General features: G+C 24.2%; 1 protein-coding gene across 1 annotated transcript in view; it reads left to right on the plus strand.

The window, feature by feature from the left end:
• Positions 1–20066, plus strand: part of LOC129618870 (putative uncharacterized protein DDB_G0286901) — a 79164-nt gene extending 59098 nt beyond the window's left edge. The window contains exons 4-5 of the mRNA XM_055533895.1: positions 18630–18833; positions 18900–20066. Of these exons, the coding sequence (XP_055389870.1) occupies positions 18630–18833; positions 18900–19903 (1208 nt within the window). The 3' untranslated portion in view covers positions 19904–20066. The remainder of the gene's footprint in view (positions 1–18629; positions 18834–18899) is intronic.
• Positions 20067–20590: the final 524 nt, after the last annotated feature.

Here is a 20590-nt window from a genome sequence, read left to right on the forward strand (position 1 = left end):
TGTACAAACATCGAATAATCAAATAATCAAATATTTATTGGTAAATCAATTTATGATTTTGCATTAGAAAATGTAAGCCTATCGATAATTATAAATTAAGAGTTAATATAACTAAACTTCATTTTGTATCTTTAAAAATTTTTGATTGACTTTTCTCTATTAAAATAAAACTTTTATTTTCAGTCTCACCTAATTAAATGGCTTATCCCATTGTACCTTTTAGATGGAAATTATCTTTTTAAAATCTTGTATTTTTTTCCATTTTAATTAAATTGTTAAGTTTGTCCTTAATCAAGGGTATTGTACGGAAATTTCGAAGTTCTGCTAATTAATTTTGCAAAACTTTATTTTATAATTTAATTTAAAATACTCAATTTCAGTTCTGAGATATTTTTCAGATTTGTCAATTCTATGCTCACCAAATAATATACATTGTATCCTTAATTATAGGAAAGATTGTAAGCTTATATTTTTCCAAAAAGAATTCACATAATTATGGGAATGATTTGTGGGGGTTTTTAAATCGGTTTGATTAATTTTCTTGTTAATACATTGGGTATAAAATGCCTTAAATTTTATTTGCAAGCGTAACTCAATGCAAAGCTAATGTTGAAAACGGATAACATAACAATTTTTTTTTAATTTTAAGAGTCATACTTTGAATTTGACTAAAATTAAAAGATCATTTCTTAGTAAAACCAGTCAGCTTGAATTGGTTAATTAAATTAACCACGTACAAATCCGAACGCGTACAAAGGTACGAAATAAATTTCATATTTCCTTTGCAATTTTGAAACTCCCAGTATCCTTTATGTCATCAATTTTAAGTTTTTCAATTTTATAAACCAGTTCCAATTTGACATTTTCACTTCAAAATTATTGAGCTTATTTGTTGTTTTCAACTTTTTCTTTTTTTTGAATATTTGACATTAAATTTAAGGACTTTTCTTAATACATAATATCCTTTTTAAAAATGTTGACATTTAACATTTTTTAAGCTCTCATATACATATACATTATTTGTATATTCTTGTATATACTCGAATGTTTGTATTAATAACTATATTTAGTAAATAAATAAATGGCTCCAAAGTAAAAAACGACAACAAAAATGAAAAAAAAAAAATAAATAGGAAGGGATTAAAATTTTTAATGTTTACTTTTTGAAAAAAACAGAATCACTAAAATTTATGAGATACAATTTATGTTAAATACAATATCAAAATTAAGCATGTATACTATGTTATACGTACACTATATACAAGAATATGACGTGTGTGTGTATATTCAAAAGTGTATATAAAAATATATTATAATTATTCATTGTTTTAAATATTGTCTGTTCTTTTTTCATTGTCTTCTTTTGTTCTTTTAAAATTTTTTTTCATATCCTTGTATTTGTGAAGCATTTGTAGAAAAATAAAATGTGCGGGCCAAAAATGTTACCAAATATGAGTGGTGGTATTAATATCTAATGGCTCTTTCTTGTGAGAAATTCCATGAAGAATGTTTTGTAATCAGTGGATGCAATCAAAATTGAATAGGTTCGTTTCATATTTAATTCAACATTCTAAAGTTTGGTTCGCAGATTTTTATAATATTTTCATTATAAATTATACTGCATCAAATTAGGCTACGTTTGGCGTAATTTTAATTTAAACGTGGAATATTGTTTAAAAGTTTTTCTGAAACGTCCTGTAAATATAATAAAGACTCTGAAAATCCAATATCACGTTGATACTTATCTGTGGACCTGGATAAAACTTACTAGGTTTCTGCTAGTACAGATTTTAGAACAAAGATTCACAATTTTCCAAATTGAACAAAAAATAGCTTGCGTTGTGGTTTAAAATGTACTTTACAATCTGGTTTGTGTCTTTGGTCTGAGACTAAAAAATATTTAAGTAATATTCTCATGTATTTTTTCTGCGCTGGGTTGTATTGCTATGTAAATTAAAAATTCTGGACAATAAATTTAGGTTTATTCTAGAAAAATTGTGATCTAAATATATGTAATTTGAGTTTACACGAAACTTTCAGACCAGACCCTTTTCAGACACACAAAAATCTATTGTTCATATTAATTGTCCGATTTATATTTAAAATTTTGCTATTCATTGTTTGTTGTTTGGACTTGCGAATAGGAGATTAACTAGTTTTTAAAATAAGCAAATTAATAATAAGTTTATATATAGTAAATAATTAAATACCGTGAGAACTACCACCACATGGCGTAAGCCTTTAAAGTTAAATTTCATTTTGTTTTAAGAGAACAATTAATGCTTCTCATATATAAAATTTTGTTAATGAAAACAATCTTATAGCTATTCAAATTTTCTTATATTTAGAGAGTTTCCTTACTTAATGCTTCTAAATATAATTTTTAAAATTCATTTGATATACAGATACATTTTGATTAATGCGGGTGCAGAAGTAATTTTCCTCTAAGTGCTGCAAAATGTTCTTTTATTTAGAAATATGCCGGATACAACAATATGGTCTTGGCAAATTTTTCTATAACGTTCAGAAATAGAGTTTTTAAAGGTTTGCATATGTATTTTTTTCCTTAAACACTTATTTTCTTTTCGAAATTTCATTTTAAGACAGTTTAACTAAATATAGTTTTTGAATAATTTTTAGTTGTCATCAATTTTTGTATGCAAAATGCAAAGAAATTATTCGTACTTATACATTAATATCCATAATAAATGAATATTAGCATTAATCCGTTACCAAATGAGTTAGAGTTCAGATCTATGCAATGCTGTTTCGAATGTCCATTCTTTAGAAAAGTTCTTCAAAGAATATAATTTAAAATTTCAATCCAATCTCAATTGGAATAACAAATTGTACATTGGAAATTTTTAAGTGCATCGTAAAAATGTTGTTGTATTTGTCATCCAGACGTACTGATAAAATTTTGTAAAGAATTAGATTTTTTTTTTCTGCAAAATTTTCTAAAAAAAAAAATACAAAATGGAATTAAAATAATAAAAATTTATAATGTATCTTTAAAATAAAAAAAAAAACATCGTTATCGTTAAATCTTTTCGAAGACGAAACACGAAGGCGATGACAGAGGCCAGAGAGTAAAGAAAAATTTTTAAGTTTTCTTATCCTTTTTAGTTATTGATAAAAAATTTTTGTTGTTGTACTTTTCTCTATATCATTTAAAAATTTAAATAAATTCAAATAAGAAAAGGATATTCTAGAAATGGTAGGAATGAGAGAAACTTTATTCCGAATGATAAATTCCAAAGATGTACGCATAAATCGCTTTGTAAAAATTCTTGCACAAAAATCGTTTATCTTTTGTCAAATGATGGTTTTGCTTTCCTTTGTCTGCATATATTTTTTATGGTTCTCTTTTTGTTTATTTTGTCTAAGATAATACAAAGAATTTGTTGAGAATATTTGTATAAAAATGAAAATTTTATGGTAGCTGAAGAAAACTGAAGCTTTAAAAATCAATAATAGCGTATTAAGATGAATTCATTAAAATTTCGTACTATGCAATGAAATATTTTATTCTTATCATTAAAAAAAGTATTATTTAAAGTGCAACGCTACACAAGTAGAGATTGGCATGAAATAGTTTGAAGGTGCCATGTATAAGTGTCGTAAATTACTAATTTTGGTTCAATTTTTTCAACAAACAAAATCTGTTAGCTTGAGAACTTTATGTAACAAATACATGAATAAATAAAGTTGGGTCAAACCAATGGTTCGCAAAGTATTCAATCATATTCAAACATTTTTCAAAAAATTGCATACATTTAGGATGAATCAATAAAAATAATTAAAAGAGACGTTAAAATGACACTCAAACATAATTGAGAGAGGCGTTATTAATTGATAAGATAAGGCTACAATTTAAGGGTTAATTGCCGAATTTAAGAAAAATAATTATATTTTTTAATGGCACGGCATTAACAGTTAGCTTTGTGCGTTTATAGAAATTTGGAAAAGTTTGCAGTTTAAGAAATATAAGGTGCCGAAAATTCAAATTTTACAAATTCCTAGAGACGAAAGCTTGACAGGGGGTGGTGGTGGAAAAAAAATTTCTTTTGACGAAAGAAACTATTTATTAATAATAAAAGCTGTTAAAATTTTAGACTTCCACAACTTGCGATCTAGAAGAAAAACTATATTAAAACTTTGAAAAAAAACGAACTTTAGATAACGTTAAATTTTAATTTTCCGTTATTCAAATTTCATTTTGTTTTTTTAAGTATAAGTATTGTATTCTGCGATAGAAGAAGCCAGCCATTATTTTTCTATTTTTACAGAAATTAAAATATGTTTGTGGTTTTGTTACAATAAAATGTCAAAGCATAGCGTTTTTAAAGTTTTGGTGGGCTACAACTTTCAAAGGTCGGAGACAGGTAAAAATTTTCTTCTACGAAAAAGTTTCTAGCAAAGGCCCACGTACATATATATGAAATTTCAACTTTCTAACCTCAAGGGTGTAGAAACCAAAAAGCTCTTTTTTTGTGAATGGAATTTCTAAATGTAGAAGTACTGAATACTATTATTATAATGAATCGACATGATCGTTCTGATACTCTAAAAAACTTGTACTGATTCGAATGTTTCACAAATTATTGACTCGTATTTAATAAAAATTAAAAATAAAGATCAGAAAATCAGATTTTCAAAAGGGTTTACGATTTTTTAGAAAAATTTTAGCCCTTTAACGCTTTCTCCAAAAATAGTTTTAAGGGCTCTAAAATGAAAATGCAAATTTTTTATTATTTTACAAAATAATGCAAAAGGAGAACACTTCCTAAGGAAACAATTTCATCCTTTAGTCAAGGATGTTCCAAATTAGATTTATTGATTCTGTCATTTTGCTTTAGGTACATCATAGAATCTTCGATACTCCCCATAGGTAGTCCCCGATAAAAACAGGTGCATTATATTTCAAATTGTCGAGTTTTAAGAAATTTTGAAATTATTGTGGCTGTAGTTTCGTTCAATAATTCATTTAATATTGTAATTGCATAGGTCAAAGACAAGATAATGAATTTTACATGTTTAGGGGATTTTGCCGACTTATTGATAGCTCCTGCATTGTTTTGTTAACATATTATATTTTATAATTAGTTTAAATATATTTTACTTAAATATTATATAGACTTTAGTAATTTACTTTCAATGTTAATAATCTAGAAGTTTCTAGTTAACATAAAAAATAATGTTAAACTTTTTCTTATTGTTTTTGCAAAATTATTTTAAACCATATCTTAAATTATAAGTGTAGTGCATCTCCCTTTACCACATTGTACTGCAAATAAATCTGTCAAAGTTGTTGAAGCAAATGAAGATTCTAGTACGTTACATAATTTTAGAATTTTCTAACAAACAAAAAAACTTGTTCAGAATCTTTTGAAATGCTGACCAAATATTTGAATTATTTTCGAAATCATATTTGTATTACAAGTATATTGCCTTCATAATTAGAAATTGTCTCCTTAAAACTTTCAATGTAAAAACATGTAGAAAACTGAAAAAAAATTAGAAATCTAGAAAATATTTGTTTGAAATTAACTTAAAAATGAGTCGAGTTTTGCTCAAAATCAGAAACTAAGTAAGCAAGTATAAAGTTATCCTCCTTTAGACTTTAGACCAAACTAATAAAAAACAATTAAGGATAATCAGGAATTTAATAATTGAACCTTAAATTTAAAATTGAGCTAAGGAAAATAATTAGACCTCTTGATACACCTTTAATAAATTTAAATACCAAATATGTTATATACAAATAAATTTAAATTAAATTTTTAATGATTCAAAATTCTTATTCGATATTTAATAATCTACATATCTTACAAATTTTAAGGATGAAATGAATACTGAAGTACTCAAAATATAAAATAAGAATAAAATTAAATAAATTAAATATTTAGGAATTATAAAGTTTCTTATGTTCGAAAGTAAATCGAAAATTTTGGAATCATTCTTTAAGAATTTAATTAATAGCAGAAAACTAAATTCATATTAAATACTTGCAACTCCGACGGAATAAAATTTTTCCTATAATAATTTAAAATGGCTTATAGAGTTTAAAATAAGAGTACATTGTTATTTAACTAGGAAAAGAAATGTGCATTCGACAAATAAATTTTATAAATAATATAAGATAATTGAAATTTTTAATTCCCGACGGGAAAACATTTTTGTAATGAGCTAGAAAATGTTATACAAAGCCTTATAAATTGCCATATTTTTCTAAACTCCTTTCAAATTAAAAATCTTTGTGGTGTTTTACAAACTTTTATAAATTCAAAGAAGGCAATAACATTAAAATTCTTTAATTTAATAACACAAAACTTTGATTTAACAAACTCTGAATTTTTCGTACTTTTCAATTAATTTTCACTATTTTGATATAAAAGGTTAGTGTAAGTAAAATTTGTAAATAAAAGCCGGAACTTGTGCATAATTCTAGCTAAGAATTTTTATTTTTAAATTAAAAAATTTACAAATCTTCCATTTTTTAATTAGAAATATAAAATTTTCTTTTTAATTTTATTTCTTTTTTTGTTTTGCTTTAAAAGTATGGTTGCAAATTGCATCCTTTTTTTTTCTTTCGTTTTTATGTCTTGTTATAAAATCCTTTTCGATTTCTTTCTTCTTTGTTCTTTATTCTTTTTAATATTTTTTAAATTAATTTTTTTTTTTGTTCTTTTTCTCATCACTAAGGACATCCTTCCCATTGAAACTACAAAAAAAGAATGAATTATTCTCATTTCTTTTATTTTTCTTTTGTTTAATAAAAAAAAATTCTTACATTGTATGCGTGTGTAAAGGATATGATACAATCATATTAATCTTCATATATATTTTAAATAAATAAATATATTACATTTAACAAATACATATCTAATATTGTTGAAGAAAAAAAACTGTACAGCATCTTACAACTACTGCACCTGTTCTGTTATCCTTTTTCTTATTACATTATGTACAGAAATAGAAAATGTACATTTTATGTTATTTTCAATACTCAATTAAAATGATTATGCTCTCATTTTCTTTATTTTTTTTACTTATTCTCTTTTCCTCTCATTCTCTCTCTATTTATACTCGTATGTTTCGTTTTTAGCATTAAAGTAATTTTCTCAATGCGCATTCTTTTGAGAAAATTTTCTTAATTTTTTCTATTATTTTTAATATTATTGCTACGATGAATTTAATATTAAACATGAATACATATGTTATTTTTTATTAAGAGTAATTTGGTGTACATGTAAATGTATTTGTGTACATTTAGAAAAAATTATATTTTATTTCACGTGCTTTAAAAGAATGCTTAGTGCTAATATGAGAGAACAGCTGATACGTTATTGTTGTTGTTGTTGTTATTTTCGAGTACTTTTATTTGTAATATCCTTATTTCGTTGTAAGTATAAGGATATTAAAAGAATACAATTACTCAGTATTTTGCAGCAATAATTTTCTGCTTCTGTACAATAAATACATTCATACTTGTATGAAAGCATACAAATGTGTATGAATGTTTTAATGAGCGCTCTCTCTCTTTATTTAAGTTAATAGAAAATGTAGAAAATGTTCTCCGCTTTCTAAAAATAGAAACTAAATTTTAATGAACGTATGCATGTGTGCGTGTTTGAATATTTTTACATATTTAATATGTTAGTTTAGAAATTGGTATATACCTAGGTATACTTAGATTTCTTCTTCTTTACTTGAAATTTACATTCAAATAAATCAAACTTAGGTATTTGTGTGTAATAAATTTTTTAATTGTGTAGGTGATTTGAATACTCTAGTATTAAATGTGGTTTAAATTTAAATCCACAAAATTTCTCAATTTTTTTTCTTTTTTTTGTGAGAATTAGATTTTTTTGTCTTTCTTTAGTTACAGTAAAATGTTGTTGTTCTTATTCATTTTTCTTATTCATTTTTTCGTTCTCGTATTTTCATTTTCTTTTAGTTATTTGAGATTTTTTTTCCTCTTTTTTATTCTAATTTCTTTTAAACATTTTTCTGCTAATGTTGGTTTTTTTTTTGTTTTTTTTTCATGTCTTCTATTATTTTGTTTTTCTGTTTTTGTGTTCCTATCGTTTGCCACGACATCACTTATACATTGACATAATTATTTGGCACATTTTTTGTGTGTTTTTTGGTTTTCCATTTTCTTAATTTAGAGTCTCATGATGATATGCTCTTATAAATTTTATATATACATACATACATAAGCATGTGTATGATAAGGATGATAACATAAAATTTTTATATAAAATTTTTTTTGTGGAATTGTGAGTGTATTAGTTATTTAATATGTGTGGATATACGAATAAGAAAATTTTCTTAATAATATGTTAAAGGAATAACAAAAACAACAAGGAAATAGCAAAAAAAAAAAAAAATTAGAGGGAACTTGTTTTTTTTTAAGTTCAATTTTTTTGTTGTTTTTATTCTCAATTTTATAAGAGTAAATATGGTGGAGCCACATATCAAGTTAGATTGGTTGAATTTTTTTATATAATTTGAGTATATGCATATATGCATACACATATACATGCAAGTATATACTCAATCGGAGTTGGTTCTTTGATTTTGTGTTTTTTTCTTGTTATTTTGCTTTTTTTTTTGTTTTGTTTTGTAATAATCATTGTTGTAATCGTTGTTTTTGTTGTTTTTAAATCTAGTAGGTACTTTTAAACGAGCTTTTGTGGGATACGTATGCGGTGATGTTGTGTCATATTTGGTACCCTTTTTTAGCAGATTTTCTTTAAAAAAAAAAAACAAGAAAAAAAAGGATATATAAAATTTTATAAAATTTTTGTGTGTAGTGTCTTATAATTTCTAGTGTATTTTTTTTTTTGTTCCGAACAATTTTTCATTTGTTTTTGGAATGGATCCAGAAGAATTTGAATTAATTAGTGTGATGGTCGAAATTTTTATTTTTTATTTATTTGTCGGTTTTTTATTTTTATTTTACAATGGAATTTTTAATGATTAAAGTGCGTGTCCTTTCCAAAACCAAAACAATGATTTTCATGTTTTGTAGAAATTAATTTTTGTTCTAATTTTTTTTCTTAAAATCTGTAACTTTAGTAACTTATCCGCAATTTAAGTTTGATTTTTTAAAAAAAATTTTAATACCATCAATAGAAAACGAAATTATTTTCTATTATCCCGACGGCAAAATGAATTTCTCAGAGCTTTAGTAAGAAAATATTTCAGTTTTATATCCGTTTTATTTTTAAGGAATTCTTTTGATAAACGCGTTTTGATGCGGTTAGAAAATGTGAAATTTCTTAACGATATTTTAAATTAAACATTTAATGTTCATAAAATTTGATGTCTAGATTTTATTCATATGAAAAATAATAAAATATTGAAATTCAAATATAATCAGTATGAAAATTTCTATGGGTAACCTTGTAGTAAATGTTGCTCAATTTAAAATTTTAAGAATTCACGAAAATATTTAGTTACGCTTGTAATCGTAAATATTTCCCTAAACTGATTCCATAGAAATTAGATCAATGAAATTTTCAAAGCACTAATCAATTAATAAAAATGTTGATTAATTTGTTCCTTTTTTGATAATTCAAGAAATATTTTTTTTTAATTTTTAGTATTAGTGCGGTTAATGCATAGACTGTACTTATCTACTAAAAACTTAATGGTAGATCTCTAAAATATTCTAAATTTTGCCTCTTTGTATAGGTATATGGAATGTTTCTGATATTCCTGATAATTTTATTTTTATGAATTAATAAGTTTCTGTGAGTACAAAGAGCAGCCAACTTATTTACAGCATATGGAAGAATATAAGCAATTTAAATTAAATGAAATAATTTTAGAATTTTATTTGACGAAGAAATAATTTATGGTGAATGGGTGCTTGATTGGGAAATAACTAATAAATAGTTTGAAAATTAAATTTCTCAACACTATTTTAAATAAATTAATAAATAGTTCTTTAAACTCTAAGGCAAAGTAAGAATTTTTATTGATTTATGAAATTTTCAGATTTAAATTGTCGAAAAAGAAGGGTTTTCGTAAGTCCTGCATAAATATTTTTTACCAAACTAACTATGCCTTTTACTGAAATTAAAATTTTACGGAAAAATAATTTTATTCGATTTTGTTTAAAAAAGAAAATTATTGCTGAGTGAACTTTCAAAACTTGTGCTTTTTTAATTTTTTTATTCCTAATTTGCAATTGAATTTAATTCTAAGAAGTCTTCATAAAATTTGTCTTGAATCGAAAAAAATAATTTGATCTTTTCCAATTGAGCTTTTTTGAAACATTGCGACGGTACATATGAATTATTAAAATTCTTTAACAATTCATATAAAAAATTGGCTTCAGGATTATTATTCTATTTTTTACAAGAATCGAAGGAATACATTATCTATAAAAAGATTTCATAAGAAAAACAACGCCTTTTTTACAAACTTAAAAGATTATAGCTAAAATTAATACAAAATATCCAAGTTAAACTAAATATATTATATAAAACCATTGAATAATAGCTAGGAATCAAAAATTTTACTATTTTTTATATTTTTATTATATTTTATATATACAGAAATATTGCATATTTTTAGGGACAATAAAAATTCCCTAAAATTACCCAATATTTGAGAATTAATTCTTTTGATTTTTTTGGTTTTAAATTTTTACCACCATATTTTGGTAATTTTAGAGAATATATTTTTATTTAAAAATATTATTAAGCTTTTGATATTTTGTTCTCATATACCTGTAGCTCCATACACAGATTTTTATTATTTTTACCTTTGTATTTGTTATGTACATATATAGTAAATATATATTTGTATACTTACAAAATTTTAGCTTGTAAAATTTCTTCAATTATAATTAAAAGTCATACTATTCGTATATAATATATTTTACTTACTTTAAGTTAATAGAAAGGTCTACCAATATCAATGGTTGTATTTTTTGTTGTTCATATACATATATTTTGTATATATACATTCATACGTATGTAGGTTTGTAAGTGGGATTGTATTTTTTGATATTTTAACTTTAATAATAATTAAAATAAAATTTAAAGAGAAAATAATCAAGCCAAAAATTACAGGTAATATTACCATAGTTACTTTATTATTTGAGTCTAAAATAAATGTCCATTAAGTTAAGTCTAATACTTATATACAGAAAAAAGTATATATGTGTACAAATGATTACGTATAAGTGCGTATATTATTTTATAGTAATTTTTGAAAAAGTTGAATTTAAATAGAAATAAGAATGAGTGTAGGGGAAAGGAAGAAAAAAAAATGTAAAATTTTTTTTTTCTAAAAATTTCAAGGATACTTTTTATTTTACTATATGTATATGTATATATATTTAAAGGATATTTTATACTAAAGTAATAATAATACATCATCATAATACCAGTATGCCATATGGTATAGTAACCAATGAAACTTTAAGCTTAATTGAAGCAAATTTTAAATTTTGTTAAAATAGCCTCCAATTTTATTTGAAGGGAACAGAATTTCAAAATGCTGATGAAACTTGAATGACTATTTTTTGCAAAATTAAAAATATTCCACAAAAATTTTTGAGTTGGATAAGCAGCTTTGCCTTTAATAACTTTAAATTTTTTAATCCCTATATTGAAATCACTGAACTGAACGCTCCAACTTTAAATGCGTTCTTGTTCAATATAAAAACAATTAAATGAATAAAATCGGACCTTGACGTTTTAAATTGAAGAAAACAATAACCTTGAATATTAAAAGTTACGATATAAGTGTTACGTAGACCTAAACAAAAATATAAGACATTCAGTAAAGCAATAACTATTAAAAAAGAATGTTAAGTCGCATTTATAAAATTATTTCAAATTATATGACAAAAACGTGACCCCAGGGCCAACTTTTCAGTATTTAAAATATTTATTGGTAAAATTTTTCTAAGATTTACAATTTGCTTTAATATCTCAAAAAACTTTAGAGAATTTTTAAATTTAGGGCCTAGTCGTGTATCTTGCTTTTTTACTCGGCAAATGTGAAGAAAGTGGTTAACTATCATTATATTTATATAATATAATTTTCGAGTGAGAAAAAGATTTAACGTAATTTGAGAAAAAATACACAAAAATCCTATTGAAAAAATTGTATATAATTGGAAGAATGAAAAGTGAGAAGAAAAAGCGAAATACACAATTAGGCTGTTAACATTTTTAATAAATCGTTAAATGTGAAGTCTTAAAACTCAGTTTTCAGTGACTGGAGAGCTAGAAAAATATATTTTAGGTATCATTATCAAAAAACTTGAATTAGGAAAAAGTTCAAGAAGATTCGGTGCAAAATGTTTCTGTAATATTGATGATGGTGTACAAGATTATTTTACACGAAAGCAGTTAATTTAATTCTAATGAAACATAAAATAAATGAAATTTTAAATGAAAACTGGGACGAAATTCGTTTTCCAAAAAAATTTCTTAAAAATTGTAAAGAAAAATTAAAATTATAGTATAGAAAACTGATTAAATCATTTTGGATTGGAGGAGTAAATTTCAACTTGTCAGTTTGAGAGCCCCTTGACGGCAAACTCGTTATTTATTTAGTTGATATAAAATGTAGTCGAATATTAATGACATACTCCTTAAATATATATTTGTGTTTCTATTATGTAACATTTTTCATTATACATTTATGTATGTGTAAAAATTCAATTCATGTACGTATACTCGTATGTATTATACATTTTTATAAAAATAATTTTGTTGGTTGGTAGGGATTTAAATCTCTTTGAAATTAAGAAAGAAAAAAAATTTTATATTTTCTCAATTTTATTGAAAAATATAAAATTTATAATTTGTTCAAGTTTGTAGGCTGTGCTTCTTAGAAAAAAGAATATGTACGTACATGACAAGGATATACAACAAGAATATTTATTTTATATATGGTAAGAAGCAAGTATATTAAGAAACACATCTGGAGACATTTTTATTTTAAAATAAACATAAGTTGCCCAAGACAATGAAAACTTATACAATTGGACAACAAAAATTTTAACTTAAATAATTCAGATTACATTTTTATATACATTAAAAATATTTTGTATTGAAATCTTAATATCCTTTATTTTTATATAGCTTGTCCTTTTTTTTTAAATTTTGGTTGTATTTTAAATTACATTTTGTTTTTGATTAAAGTTTAAATTCATTTTCATTTCATCTTATATATTATGTATATTATATACTAAAATTTCAATATATACTCTATCATTATGTACATATAATTTGATTTAATATGCCCACATACATATTTTAATTTGTTATATAAACTTACAATATATGCATATGAAAAGTATGTAAAATTTTGTATATAAATTTATTGTTAATTTTTTTGTTTTATGTGTACATAATTTATATTTTTACTTTGAATACTATTTTACATAATAATTTATATTTTATTTTTAAGGATATTTTCTTCCTTCACCTTCATATATACATATACGTATTAAATTTGTTTGTATACACAAAAATATATTCTAAATATAATTCCTTTGTCCTTTAAAAAGAGATTTTCTTGTTTTGATTTCTTTATATATTCATAGCCTATATTTATATATATGTACATATATGTGTGTGTTTATATTTAACTTTTCACTTTATAAATAATTTTATATAAATACTGTTATATGCACAAGAATATTTCTATACAGCAAATAAATTAACATACATATATATAAGAAACTGTTATATATTTATTTTACGACTGCGGATATCGTTTTCGTTCAGTACCAGTGGCTTGCTTTTACTCCCACTAAAACCTAAATATGCGGTCCTGTAAGGAAACCTTATGTGCGATAAAGGGTTAGCCACTGGGTATGCTTTTCTTGCCAAAGCATTTCTATTCTTTAATATTTCTATTTTGTTATCTGTTTTTTTGTTTTTCTATTATTTTTACTTTCATTTTGGAATTTGTTGTTTTGTTTTTTGGGTTTGGTTGAACTTATATACAAATTTTAAAATATTTGTATTATAATTCATAGCATTTTGAATACAGTGAAATCTTTTTCATTTGAATATGAAAATTTTTAGAAGAGAAGATCCATTGAAATACTAAACAAATAGATCGTTGTACGTCTAGTTTTTGTGGCTCAATTAATTAGACTCGCTAGAATTTTTTACACATGTTTTAATTCATTTTCAGGTTTTACCAAAGTTATTCACTGAATGTGTAATTTAATTTGTTGACTTAATAACTGAGCTTTGTTATCTTATTGTACCATGAGGCAATATTTATATTTATTCGTTTTTTTTTTATTTGTTTACAAATGATGTTATTGTTTAAGTCCAACCTTATATATAATTGTATTAAGGGTTTAGTAGTAGCAGTAGTAGTAAGAAAAGGGAGCCCAGCCTGACCACTAAAGCGAAGCCCATGCACTAGGCGAACAAGAAAACCCGCCAGCAACCCTCAATTAACATCTCCCAAGCCTCATGTAATCCAATCAAAAGACCATTTACCCAAAACAACCAGCTTCTTTGGCGAATGTAAAAAACTGCACGAAAGGCTCCCTAACAGGTTGCTCAGAACACGCCTTCTTTTCCACATCAAAGACGGGCAGGGACAAAGAAAATCGTTTACCTTCGCAATATGATGACATCCACGAACAAAATTTAATATAAATATAAGAGAAAAAGCAAATTTGTTTCAAAGGAAGCTTTCCGAAACAACCTTTTCCTTAAATTTTAGGTCACATTTTTATTCATTCAATTAAATTTATTTAAAATTTCCAACTTTCATTTAAAACCCATTTCAGTTTTTAGAAAACATATGAGTATAGCAAGGCAACAATATTAATTGCAATAATCCATAAATTAAAATTAAAATGATTTAAAATTAAAGTGATATCTGATCTTATCCAAAATTATGCAATTATTCATATGGCTCAAATTACCTGTTCTTGACTGTCTTTATTTGTAAATCCACATATTACTATGTTTATAAATATCCTCATATACAATATAGATAGGTATATATACGAGATATTAAAATAATAAGGAATATGAAGAAAATATAAGAGATGAAAATACTGAGTAAAAAGAAGATAGAAATACAAAAAGAAAAGATGAATTGTGTGTATAGAAAGATCCTAAAATCCTATGAAAAATTTTTCTAAGCAAATAATATTCAAAACATAAATGATATCAACATAAGGTGGTGTATATGACATTTGCATAGTCTGTATATATAAACACAAATGTTTATTAATTATAATAATAACAAATACACATATTATATACATTTATACATGAATTCAAAAATTGAAAATTTTAAATATACACATTTGTATATGTATGTATGTATACGAAAATGAAAAGAAGGGAAAAGAAAATTATTTTATATACAATAATTTTAATTCTCTTATACATTGTTACTCAAACTATATATATATATATTGTATATAAATATCTAAAAATTATATACGAACCTACCGTTCAATATTGTTATACACAATCCTATTATATTTAGGTATATACTCGTATATTATAATTTTTCTCCAGTTAAACATACATAGACATTTTAAAATATTTTCTTGCTAGTGGTATTACCGAACAAACCATTTTGGGGTTGAGTTAAATCACATATTTTTACCCAGATCTTTGGGTACATAACTTTAAAATATAATAACCTATTTATGTACTTGCTTTTTAGGTATCTGTGCATATATATATTTCCATATTATGTTATAGATATGATCGTATATAGAGGACTTGAGTCTATATATAAATATTTAGATATACAATAATCTTTATTAAGTATTAGTATATAAATTTTTAATTTAAAAAAAAGAAAATGAATGCTATTGAATAAGAAGATGAAATTTTGTTTTATAGAACAATTTAGGTATATAGCGCGTTCATTTTTGAGTTTTTCTTTCATTTTATTTTTTATTTGCCGTTTTTCCCTAAAGTCTATTTATCATCCTTATACAATAATAATAACAATAATATAATTTTAGAGAAAAATAAGTTTTTTAGTTATTATTTTTGGAAATATATTTTTTTTTTATTCAAAACTATTAAATTGCACTTCTGTATGTATATATATTGTATATATGAGTAAATCTATTTATATATGCAAGTTATTTTAGCCATCTTGAAAAATTTTTTTATTAGAACAAAATAATAAGTGTACACAAAAATGGATGTATATTTAAAAAGGAATAAAAAACAAAAACAAAAACTATTGTAATGAAAAAAAAATATTAAAAATCGAATATTGTTTTATATTTGGTTTCGGGGAAGAAGTTTCAAAACTACGAGTATAAAGGGAATTCCATGAAAATTGTAGAGATTCGTACATTTTATTTAAAGAAATAAATAAGATAAAATTTAAAAAAGAATACACATATATACTCAAAATTATGTTCTTTTACCGAGTGTGTACTCCAAGTTTGTATCATATTTGCAAGTATACACATTCTAGCTACACACACAATATTACAGTAACACCTATCTATAAATACACAATATTACATATTTACATGATATTGTTATTTTATATTTCTTTAAGAAAATCTCATGTATCTTTAAAATAAATTCTTGTATAATCGTTATTGGTAGCTTTAATTTTTAAAATCTACATTTAAATCTGTAATATGAGTCTGTTAAACATATTGTATATATATATATATCTGCAATAATTTCAAATATATAATATATATAAAATTTTAAACTAATATTTTGTAAGTATTATATTACCTAAAACACTACTCATTTCATATATACATAGATATATATCACTATATATACGTTATATATAATATATTATATAATATAGGGTTTAAGGATATATAAGCCGTATTCATATAATATTAAGATGAGAATATTAATGGCAATAAAGAAAGAAAGAAAAAAAGAACTAAAAAAAAACAGACAAAGAAAAGAACGAAACTAATAAAAAAAAAAAAAACTAAAAAAAAATATGGAAGAAGTTTATGGTTTGCTTGGTTGGAGGGGCATAACGTGGTCCCATTGGTGCGCCACAAAAAGCTTTAAAACTTGCAAGTAATAGATGTTCTTATATTTGTATATCGCTTTAGATTAATTTTACATACATATATATGCAGTATATTAATGAATATCATATATAAGAGTAGTAAAATATAAATGTATGTATGTACGTATATTAAATATACTTTTTAGCTATATAAGAGAAAGATTATAAAAAAAAGGTTTAAGTTAATTTTTTTTTTTGTCTTTTTATATTTATTTTATTATTAAAAATACTATAAGACATCATTATAATTTATATACTCTTTTATGTATTATATATACGAATGTAAGGTATATATATAATATATTTTATATTATGACTACATATATGTATAAGTTTATTTTATTATTTATGGGAATCCTAAGGAATCTCATTTTTGTACACCCACAGAAACCAATACATAGAGGTTCATATTTAGCACATTTAAATGAAAAAGCTTTTTTTTATATATATATTTAAATACATATATGTACTTTTAAAATATTATAATAATTGTAGTTTATAAAATAATATGTGCAGCTATTATACAAATATAACTTAACTCTTATATACATATTTTGATAAATATAAAAGTAGTTATAAAAAATATTGAAAAAATAAGATTAATAAGACTTAAAAATAATTACAATATTTTGTATATAAATACACGAGATGCTTGCCTGTATATATTTAAATGTGTATATAGCAGAAAAACTTAGATTTTGAACAATTTTTTAAATAAGGCGTAAAATAATAATTATTGCATATTAATAGAGAATTTCAATATTTTGTTTTAATTTTTCAAATTTTTGCAGACATTTCGGAAATAATTGTAATTGCATAATGCCAGGCTGTTAATTTTAATTTCTTTTTGACTAATAAGTAACATTGAGCAGAAACTGCCCTGTATTGTGAAAGTAAAGCTTTCCTAATGGCCAAAAGTAGTAAAAGAGTTTTTTCTAATTCTTTTATTTAGCAATTTAAATTCAAAAATTTTTGGTCACAGTTTTTAAGTTTTTGCGCTTATGAAATTACTAGAGATTATTTTACTCCAAATAATTGTGCCTTATTATAAGAGTCTTATCACTTATCAATATTGTTAGTTGTATAGCAGTCGTCTCATTCTAGTAATCAAAAAGGACGTTATACAGATGCGATGACAGATGTAATATTCGTGCTTTTATAAAGATTGGCATTTTGACTACAAATCTTTTATTACACATTTATAACTTTAAAATTTATTCCACAAGACCGAAAGTCTTAAAATTTATTTATTTAAAATGTCAACCGGCTAATTTTTAACATGGCGATAAAATAAGTTATCCCTTGGATACGGCACAATTCCTGTTTCGGAAATGGTGAATGTAAAATTACATTAATAGAGTTAATTAAAGCGTCAGATTACATGATCTTGCAACTTTGACCCATATACTTAATATTTAATAATATATATTAATGAATAAATTTAAGAATGTTAGAAACGATGTCCACATTATGGTGCATTAATTCCTATAGAATTTCTCTTACTTAAATTTATAATAAAATTTACTATTGTGTGATTAAAAAACTTGTCTTTTTGCTAATTATTTTTTAATTTTTTTTATTTCTTTCAGGATTTGCTCATCATCTAGCTGGAGTTCATAATCATTTACATGGACATGATTGGCGTATGCTAGGTGGTAATCCGGCAGGTATAGGAAGGCCACCTGGATTTCCACATGCACCCTTTTTTCATCATCAACATCCACCAATTCCACCTCATATATTAGCAAATACATTAGATCGTCTTGACCGTCCTGGTTTACGAAATTTTAACGGTAAATATTTTTTATATTAATGCGTGAAATTTTTTAATTAATTTAGTTATTTTATATTTATTGTAGAAAATCATCATTTAGCACAGTTAAGTCAATTATCAGTTTGTAATCCGCACAGTACAACACAAAGCCCAACAAATTCACCAATACATAATTCTAGTATATTAAGTAATAATAATAATGATAATAATCACAATAACAACAACAATAATAATACTAATAACAGTAATGGTCCCCTAAATGCAACGAATTCAACGCAGTCTATTACAACAATTTCTCCACCTTTAACTAGCAATGAATCATTAAATAATAATGATAATGATAATAATAATATTGATGCAGGTTTTGAAAGTGATAACATATCAGTGACAGGTTCACCTAAAAAAACAAATTCTTTGCCCGACGACGATGATAAAAGAAGTCCATCACCGCAAAATTCTACAACAACAATTAATACAAGTGGAGGTGCATTTACTTCTTTAATTCAACGAAATACAGCTGCAGCTTTAAGAAAAACTGAATTTTTTAGTGGTTTTGCATCACAATTTCAACAACATCAACAACAGCAACAAGCAGCTTTTAATCCAGCTCTTGCTGCACAACTATTTTTACAAAATCCATTGATTCCACAACCGAGTCAATGGTTATATACACAATTATATGGAAATTATTATGATTTGCCATGGTTTAGGAGTAATACAAATTCATCGAATTTACAAAATGGAGGTACACCTCCAACACATTCATCATTAATATCAAATGTTCATAGCACTGTTAGTCCTTCTGTTGATAAAACAAATGGATTGAAAAATTCTGATGAATGTATTAATTTGGCAACAAAACGGACTTTAACAACATTAATTGGACATAATAGTGATAAAGAAAATGATCATGAGAATCAAAATTCACCTCCAGTTAGTTCTAGTCAAAGATCATTAAGTCCACCTGAAGATATTGATGATAAACAAAGTGTTGGAAGTATTGGTGGTGGCGGTGGTAGTGGTAACAATAGTATTGGTGCTATTCGATGTCGAACTCCAAAGCACGCTGATGTTTGGCGGCCATATTAGTGCAGATCGGGATTTTTCGTTTTATGTTTTTATTTATTCTTTTTTTTTGAAGAAATTAAGTTGTTTTTTTGTCTTATTCATTTCGTTTTAGATTAGAAAGTTTTGAAAAATTGTTATAAATAAAACTTATTATTGTAAGCAAAATTAACTTCATATCCGTAGGATAAACCAAATAATAAAATTAATTAAAAATTATTAATTATGTCCCTATTTTCATAAATGAGTGCCCCCTATGCATGTCAAGCGGGTCAACTTTATTTTCTTTTATTTCATTATTTTCAAAGAACCGTTGTAGTTATGCAAAAGGACACTGTTTAACAACTCTAGAATCGATAGTCAGTGAAAATATTTTTTTTTGTAGTAAAAATTATTAACCGTCTTATTATATTATTAATTAAAATTATTCAAACCGGGATTTTGTGAAAGGATGATTATGTTTTTTTGCTTTAGAAAATCCAATAGCGCAAAAACTTAGTAAGTAAAGGCAAATAACTAATCTTAACAGTGTCTGACTTGTTTAGGAAAACGAAAGATTTTTTTTTGAATATTATTTCCAATAAGTTTTAGCCGACACTCTTATTTAGAATTTCTTTTTTTTAACATTAAAATCTTGATTAAGTGTTGACATGGATTTTACTTTATATAGTAAATTTTGTATAAATTTAGAAATTGTAGTAAAATACAAAC

Source organism: Condylostylus longicornis, unplaced genomic scaffold (assembly GCF_029603195.1).
Source record: "Condylostylus longicornis isolate FDR11 unplaced genomic scaffold, ASM2960319v2 ptg000010l, whole genome shotgun sequence".
Classification (NCBI taxonomy): domain Eukaryota; kingdom Metazoa; phylum Arthropoda; class Insecta; order Diptera; family Dolichopodidae; genus Condylostylus; species Condylostylus longicornis.